At 56.7% G+C, this 8148-nt stretch overlaps 1 protein-coding gene across 3 annotated transcripts; it reads right to left on the bottom strand.

Moving 5' to 3' along the window:
- Positions 1-576: 576 nt before the first annotated feature.
- On the bottom strand, positions 577-7547 carry TAC4 (tachykinin precursor 4). 3 transcript variants are annotated; one of them, XM_077776816.1, is made up of 5 exons: positions 7327-7547; positions 4292-4385; positions 3222-3254; positions 2180-2255; positions 577-967 (listed from the first exon to the last, which is right to left on the bottom strand). In XM_077776816.1, exons 1-5 carry the CDS (start codon positions 7441-7443, stop codon positions 739-741), a joined length of 549 nt encoding a protein of 182 aa, XP_077632942.1. In that variant the 5' UTR covers positions 7444-7547; the 3' UTR covers positions 577-738. The 3 variants fall into 3 exon arrangements, with proteins under 3 accessions (XP_077632942.1, XP_077632943.1, XP_077632945.1); XM_077776817.1 differs by having other exon boundaries at positions 7345-7547; XM_077776819.1 differs by having other exon boundaries at positions 830-967; positions 2184-2255.
- Positions 7548-8148: the final 601 nt, after the last annotated feature.

Below are 8148 nucleotides of genomic sequence, written 5' to 3'. Positions count from 1 at the left end.
ACAGACATCTCTGCTTGAACCCATGAACCGTGGGATCATGACCTGAGCCGAAGTCGGCCGTTCAACTGACTGAGCCACCCAGGCACCCCTGACAGGCCTCTTTCTAAGCATCTCTGGGGGGTCTCTGTGTCCTGCCTGCCCTGTTAACCCCGGAAGCTGTGACAGCCATCTCCCCATCAGACTGGGGGCTCCCTGAGGGTAGAAAGTGTTTCATTCCTCTGGAGCTCTCTCCAGTGCTCAGAGCATGACTAAATGCCTGTGTCCCCAAAGCAGAGCAATTAGTTAAGAGCCACTTTATGCATGAGGATTGATGAAGGACCTGGGACCCCATTCCTCTCCAGGTCAGCAGACTGTGGATTTGGGTTGTTGAGATGGTGACTATGAGTAGGGAAAGGGTGTCTGCCTTTGGGCCGGTGCTGTCCTGCTTACCTGCGCCCCGAAGGCAGGGACCAGGCTGTTTAGAATTTCCCTTTGCGGTTCTGGAAAAGGCCTGGCCTGTTGCCCTGCCAGGCCACTGGGCAGGGTGTCGAGCCCAGGCCGTTCCTGCTGTCTGTCCTGTACCAGAGAAGAAACTACTCACGGTTTGTCCGTTTATTGAGCTCCTACTGTTCCAGGCAGAGGAGACATAGAAGTGGGTAGCACTCGGCCCTGCTTAGCAGTGAGATGGGGGGAGCTGAGTGCTGAGGGGAGGGCAGGGTCGCTCCCAGCTCACAACTGAGACAACAGTGCATTTATGCATCACCATTGCCTAACACCGGAGAGTCCCGGAAGGAACCGCAGTGAGTTCAGGGAGGCCGGGTGGGACACACCAGCGTCGGGCGCAGGAGGCGCACGGAGAGGAGAGCGGGCCTGGCTGCTGTCAGCTGTAACGTCCAGGTTTGGAGACGGGGTTTCGTCCCCTGGGAGGTGTGCAGTGGGCGCTCTCACTCTGACCCCTGGTCTTCGTCCTCTCTGCCTGGGAAAGGTTCTGTGCACGACGGTGGTTAAAAGAGCCTTGTCTGTCCCCGCCCAGCCCTGGAGGGCTTCCCCAGTCACTCCTCTCTGGGCCCTCCACTTCCCTAACCCCGGGCTCTATGTATTTTGGACAAATGCCAAGTTCATCTGCCATACCGTCCAGTATTCAATCGCAAACAATAAGAGCATAGATGAACCACCCTTCCTCTATCCTCTCTTAAAGAAGGGCAACACTAATCCGCTAATCCGATATTTGAGAGGCCAGAGACCTCCTGGAGATGCATAAGGTGTAGGGGACTAGGCAGCAGGAGACCCAGCATTCGCCCCTGCTGTTCTCAGCTCACTGTGTGACTCTGGGCAAGTGGCTTTCCATCCCTGCAAAATGACACTTCCTGCCCACACTCTGCGTGGAGGGACGTTGACTCCGTTTTGGTACTGAGGTGGCTTCCACAGCCCTTCACATGGAATCGCTCAAACCTTTAGAAAGGAGTCTTGGGCCGGGGGAGATAGAGGACTTGGCATCTTTATTCCGGAGAGCCTATGCTGGCAGGAGCAGGTGCTCTATCAGGGAAGCCAGGAAGGCCTCCTGGTGGAGGATGCAGCTCCGGAGGATGAGGCCAGGCCTGGGGACTCGACTGGAGCTCAGCATTTCCGACCCGCTCCTATGCCGGCTGGCTCACTGGGCTTCTGATCGTTCCCCCAGCCTGGTTCCCTTAACTGCCTTCATGCCTGTTCATTCATTTATTGAGTGGGCCCATTTGGGGGGTGGCCCCTGCCAGAAGGTGTTAGCTGATGAGCGTAATTTAGGGTGTTCTCCCTCCCGGAGTGATTCACACTCACAATTGTGGAAGGCCGAAAACATCTCAAGACTAAAGGCATGAGTTTCTAACCATCATTGGTTAGGAAGGGAATAAGGTGCGGGGGGAGGGGACGTTCCAGGGTCTGAAAAAACAATCATTCTTGTGGCTTCCGCGGGTCCTGAGAGGGGAGCAGAGTGCGTCCGGGTGTGTTGGCGATGGACAGGGCCCAGCTGTCTCAGGCCTGGATCATCAAAGGGACCCACCTCCCTGCGGCTCAATTGCTTTCTTCTTTGGGACACCTGCCTAGTGGCTTGTGGGACCCCCTGCTGTCTGTCCAGCTGCTGGGCCCCCAGCACGGAGACCGGCAGTGAGGCATCGCATCCGCTTTCTCGTGATGCCCTTGGGAATCCTCTAGAGGTTCTCACCTACCTTCTGTAGAGGGCCCCGCCCCGCCCAGGGGGCCCTGTGCCGTCTGCCCCTGCTGGTGCCCAGGAGGTGGAGCTAGAACAGAGAAGAAAGAGGGCAGCACAGTGAGGCCGTGCTGGGACCCCAGCGGGGCAGGCCAGGCCAGGCCAGGGCAGCGCTGGGGCCTCACCAACGCAGTCATCGCTCAAGCCCCCTGCGGGATGGAGAAAGACCGTGTGGAAACGGTTCATTCACTCGCTGATTCATTCACGGATTCCCATCTCTTTCTCCTTCCTTGTCCCCACCTTTGCCTTTCTTCCCACAGGCGCCTCGCGGACACCTCTCACTTGATAGAGATTCGTGGTGTGGGTACAGAGGAGATGGCAGACCTGCTACTGCCCGCGGTGGGAGGGGTTCCACTCCGGGGACACCAGCCACGTGACCCAGCGGCGCAGGGCAGGGCATGGCGCCCAGGCCACTGGCGACCAGCTCCGCCTGGGTAGGGCAGGGGGCGGGGGAAGGAGAGGTGGGGCTCGGAATCAAGTCAGTGAGAGCGGCCCGGGGGATGTGGTGAGTCACCAGAGCATTGGACTTGATCCTGAGTACTGAGGGTGTGGTGGGGAAAGGTTGGTCGGTTTTCTTTTGATATTCCTCCCTCCCCGCATTTCACCAGGGATTTGGGGCAGGGTACCGGCTGCGCAGCCTTGCACCTTTCAGCTCCTTCTGGGCTCCGTGTGGGGAATGGATCGGGTAGGTTTTCCAATTCCAGGCTTTAGACCCAAAGTGATCTTGAACCGTCTGCCAAACTAGATTCATCCTGTCTCTTCCTTAACAGACAGGGCAACTATGCCCCTCCTCTCCCTCCCCATGCACAGACCACATCTCTAAGGAAACAACCAGGAAGCCTAGTGTGTGGCCAAACCATGCTGGCCCCACCCCCTCCAACGCCAGCCTGGCGTGCCCCTGGCGAGAGCATCTCCCCCACCTCCGACTTGGCAGTGGCTGGGATAACCCAGCCCTCCTCGGAGAGCATGCTGAGGGGCAGAGCTGGACAGCACTTACCTGTTCTTCTCTCTGGCTGGATAAGAGGTGTTCCTGGGGGGAAGAGACAGAAGGAATGAGGGCCGCACCTGGGGGCGTGGCGAGGCAGGAAGGGCTCATAGCTCTTTGGGGGCTCAGTGCCTTTGGTGGGTCATCAGTGGAAAACCACTCACTTCCCCTTGTCCTGTTGTGGCTGGGCCACTCGGCTACTCTGGGGAGGGGACAGCGTGGGAAACTGAGAAGGGGCACAGGCTTGGGAAGCACTGGTGCCTTACACCAGTCTGGCAGCCTTGGAAAAGCACTGCACCCGTCTGAACCTTAGTTTCCCCGCTGGTGATAAAGGGGATGCTGTTGTAATGTGTCCTCACATCCGAGCACACTAGGGGCTCAATAAATAGTTCTCTTCTATCCCCACCCCCTGTTCCTCGTGGGCTGTTGGGTTGGGAAGAGAACCCTGCAGGCGCCCAGACCCAAACACATCTTGTGGAGGAGGAAACGAAGGCCAGAAGTGTTCGGTCACAAGTTGGTTTTCTCTGTTGTTGTTGTTGTTTTTTTTTTTTTTTATGTGCATAGGTTNTTTTTTTTTTTTTTTTTTTTTTTTTTTATGTGCATAGGTTTTTTTTTTTTTTAATTACAAAAGCAGTCTTTGAGTACATGCCTACTATAAAAAGAGTTAAGTAATGAGAGGTTTGTAGAGTAAAAATTAAAGTCCCTTTTACTCTCTTCCCCTCACCTCCACTTCCCAGCCTAGATGTAACCACTACTGACGGTTTGATATCTATCCTTCCAGAAATTTCCCTACGTATTTGCGCATATGTATATGTACGTGTAAGTATGTAGTTGTTAAGAAACCAAAAACGGGGGCGCCTTGGGGGCTTAGTCGGTTAAGTATCTGACTCTTGATGCCCTCACCCTCAGGGTCGCTGCACCTGCACATGCCAGAGACAGCCCTGGTGTAAAGAACTCTCCGCAAAGTGTCGGTGTTTGACGATCATTTACACGGACACTCTATCGCACGGGCGACCCCTACCGGCCTGGGGTCTGGGCTCGAACCCGCTCCTGTGTGGGCAGCGCCCACCTTTGTCACTCACCTCCCACCCGCTTCCCCATCAGCCCAAAGAACTGGCTCGCTTTGCCCTTCTTCACCTCCTGAAGCGGGAGCTGAATGAGAGGGATGCCACCATCCTGGAGAAGCAGAGGTTCATCGTTAGAGGCTGGAGACGAGAGGGGGAGGGCAGCCTGAGCCACAGCAACGTCATGACACTTGCTCTGTGCGGGCACGGGGCTCTGGCGTGTTCCTTACCCAACACCGTGCTTAGACACGACCATAAATAGCTAACGTTCTGCGTACTACGTTCTTCACACTGTTCCCCGTACTTCCGTATGTGATCTCATTTAATCCCCACTGAAACCACACCAAGTAAGAACTGGAACGGGCACCAGGTTACAGACAAGAACACCAAGGCACGGAGAGATGAGTTTGTCCAGAGATGGGGCCAGAACTTGAATCCAGGTCACCAGGCTCAAAGGCTCAAACACGGCAGCCAAATCTTACTTACTCTTCACAACCACCGTAGGAAGTAGTGATTTTGACTTATCTCCACTCTACAAATGGGGAAACGGAGACTTAAGGAGGGTACGTGACTTGTCCAAGGTCACACGGGAAGTGGTGGAGGCAGGATTCGAACCCAAGGATTCTGCCTCCAGAACCTGAGTTCCGCTCCGTGTTAGAACATATCTCCAAGCACAGACAAGGAGGGGCGGCTGATGAACTCACGGTGGGCACCCCATGGGCAAGGCGGGATTGCTCCCCCTGCACGCCCACTCTCACTGCTGCTCCCCCCACATCCCCCCACGTGTACCTACCTACCCCACAGCCTGGGTCTCCCGTGTGGAACATGGCATGTGGCCTGGGGTGGAGGCCACTAGCCTGGGCAGAGACATTTTCATCCTTGAGCTGATGGGGTGCAAGTTCTGGGTCAAGGGCCATGGATTGAAGTTCTCACTTTCCCATCAGCCTTTGTGATGTTAGCCAACGCCATCTCACTTTCCAGCCTTAGCCTGAGCCCCCAAAGGGCTTGCTCAGCTCTGCGGAGAGGGGGAGCTGCTTGCTAGTGGAGAGAGCGACAGTGGGGGGACAGTCACTAGACCGTCTCCACATCTCTTTGTGCCCAGTGCCCGGCACGGAGCCTAGACCACAGCCTGTGAGGGATACCGAATGCTGAAGAGGGGCCCTTTCTCTGGCAGTCCGGAGGAGGATAGGGGTCTCCTTTTCCAGGCAACTGGAGCCCTCAAGTAACACAAGCCCCCTGGCAGGAGGCCGGGAGCCCAGCTTGTGTCAGGGGCACCCTCATCCCTCCCCAGCTTCCCGGGGGCGGTGCTGGAGCTCCCAGAAACGGCAGGCACCTGGCCGGGAGGCAGCGGACCCCACTTGGCCCCTCGCAGCTCATCTGGTCTCGACTTTCAGGACCAGAGTGGATTGTCATCTAAGCCCCGGACTGATTCAGTCACTGACAGTCTGTCTCCTCCAGGGCTGGGGCAGCTGTCTCTGGCTGAAGTCGCCTAGCCTGGCCAGGAGCCGGAAGAGTCTCCTTGGAGATCTGGACCCATTTTTTAAAAGCTCATGCAAACCACTCTGCCTGGGTAAAAGGCAGCCTTCAAATGTAAGCTGGGGAAAATGGCTATTTACGAAATTAAATGAGACTTACCCCTCTCTCGCCCTCCTGGGTGTCCGGACACTGGTTCCCTTTCTCTGGGGACAGACCCCTCCCCCACCCAAAACCCTCCTCATGCATTGAACCCAACCCCCCAACTCCAGGGACAGCTCCCGGGAGGGGATCTCTCAGAGCTGGGGAGGTGACAAGTCATCCTGACACTGCCTTGTTCCTTCTGTCACCTCCCTCATGGAAATGGTTCCTCTACTCCCGGCCCTGTGTGTCAGGAAACAGAATACGCATAAGACCCAGCTGCAGGGGGAAGTACCGGCGGGTGGAAAGCCCTGCAGACCGGGTGAGGTGGGTGCTGTTTCTCGCATGGCCGCATAGAGAGCTCCCCGCCACGGTGTCCCTGGGCCTGGGCCAGGTCCCGTGATGCTCAGCAAAGGATGGAAAGACTTTTGGGGTTCATCTTCCCTCGCCTCCCATTTTACAGGTGAGGAAACTCACAGCCAGAGGGCAGCCATGACCTTCCTAAGGTCGCACAGAGTCAGTGGAGAAGCTGGGACTTGAACCCAGGTCTGCCCACCCCGCTGCCTTCTCGACTACACGCGCTTCCACGTTTGGAGAAAGCAAGGAACCCTGGAAATCCACTACGAACGGCTGTTCCTTCGACGGCTCTGCCCAGTGACCCCAGGGTCCTGACCATCCCGGGACTGGGAGAGCCAGGCTCAGGCTTGCCCCTGCTGCCCTCCTAAACCCCTTCATTGAACACTGGTCCTGTTGCTCTGTTGGCCTCGCTTCCCTGTCCAGGAGCTGCCCAAGGTCAGGATCTTTGCCTTCCCAATGAGACAGAGCCGGGGGCACAGCTGTGCCTAATTTTTGGATTTCTCCCCAGGTTAGTAGAAGACACTGGCAATCAAACCAAGTACCTAAGAGTTTCTATATAGGAGCTGCAACAGTGATCCTACCCCTTGAAAGGAAATTCTAGAAAATGTCCTCTGATGGACGGATACACTGAAGCCAACCTTGCAGAAATGTGCAGTTGTGCTTCTGAATCTGCATAACCTTGGAAAGACTGTTTGACCTTTCTGTGCCTCGGTTTCCTTATCTGTGAAATGGGGATAGTAACGGTACCTTCTCCACAAGGTTGATATGAGGATTAAACTGGAGAATATTTACGAAGCATTTAGGACAGTGCCAGGAACATAGTTTAAGGTGAAACAAACACACACTAAGATACACACACACACTCACACACACACATACACACACACTCATACACTGTTGCTCCCGTGTACGTGTGCCCCTTCAGACATCTGCCAGGCCAGGGGCCCCGGCCTTGAACCTGCCCACAGAGAGAGGAGTCAGACAACATGGCTGACAGTGTACACCCTGCTCTCCGGGCAACCGCAGAAGGGATCTTCCGTCCCCTCCGCCACGGGCCAGCCCCTGCCTCACCCCAAAGGTACCTCCAGGGTCACGGTTACCCAGGACCGTGCTTCAGCTCCGAGTGCCAGTTCCTCATCAACTGTCCCAGCGCACACAGACAGCCCTATCAGGAGAAGCAGGGGAAGGTAGGGCAGCATGGTCAGTACCGCTCCGTCCCGGGACCCTCTGGGAGCCCCTTCTGCCCGTAGATGCTGCCTCCAGGCCTGAGTCCTCTCTCTGCCTCCCTTCGTGTGTGTGTGTGTGTGTGTGTGTGTGTGCGCATGTGAAGCTCCACCTAGTCTCCGTCCTTCCTGCTACCTGCTTTTCCTTGGGCTTATCTGGCCCCTGGGGCCACTTCCTGTGACTCTCTTCCCTCCCTCCCCGGCTGGAAAGGCCAGCGATACCAGAGAAGGAACCAGACTCTTCCACTGCCGCTCCGCCACTTGATCCCAGGGCTCAGCGCTCTGATGCAACACCCGCCTGGCCTCTGGCTGCCTTCCCCTGGTGGCACAATGAGACACTGTGTGGGGCCTGGCTATAAGCCCGGGGGGCGGGGGGGGGGTGCTCGTCACCCTGGAAATGGTGGGTGACAAGGGAGGGGTGACTGTGTGGCTCCTCCCTGCCTGGGGCTCTGCTCCCCTGTGAGAGGCCTCTCCCCAGATCTTATTCTACCGCTTGCCTCCCCATCGTGGAGCCCCCCCTTCCCGGCGTTCCCCTCTGTCAAGAGGCCCCAGGTGTGTGCAGAAACACGCGTCCCACCCCAAGAGAAGGAATGCAGCGCTTCAAGGGGTGGGACTCCTCACGAGGGAGGACTGGGACTCACCAGAAAAATGGCCTCCTGCTGAGGTGTCATCAGCACTGCT

This window comes from Crocuta crocuta, unplaced genomic scaffold (genome assembly GCF_008692635.1).
Source record: "Crocuta crocuta isolate KB4526 unplaced genomic scaffold, BGI_CrCroc_1.0 scaffold352, whole genome shotgun sequence".
NCBI classification, from domain to species: domain Eukaryota; kingdom Metazoa; phylum Chordata; class Mammalia; order Carnivora; family Hyaenidae; genus Crocuta; species Crocuta crocuta.
The sequence above is the reverse complement of the archived record's forward strand: the minus strand, read 5'-3'. Positions and strand labels throughout refer to the sequence as shown.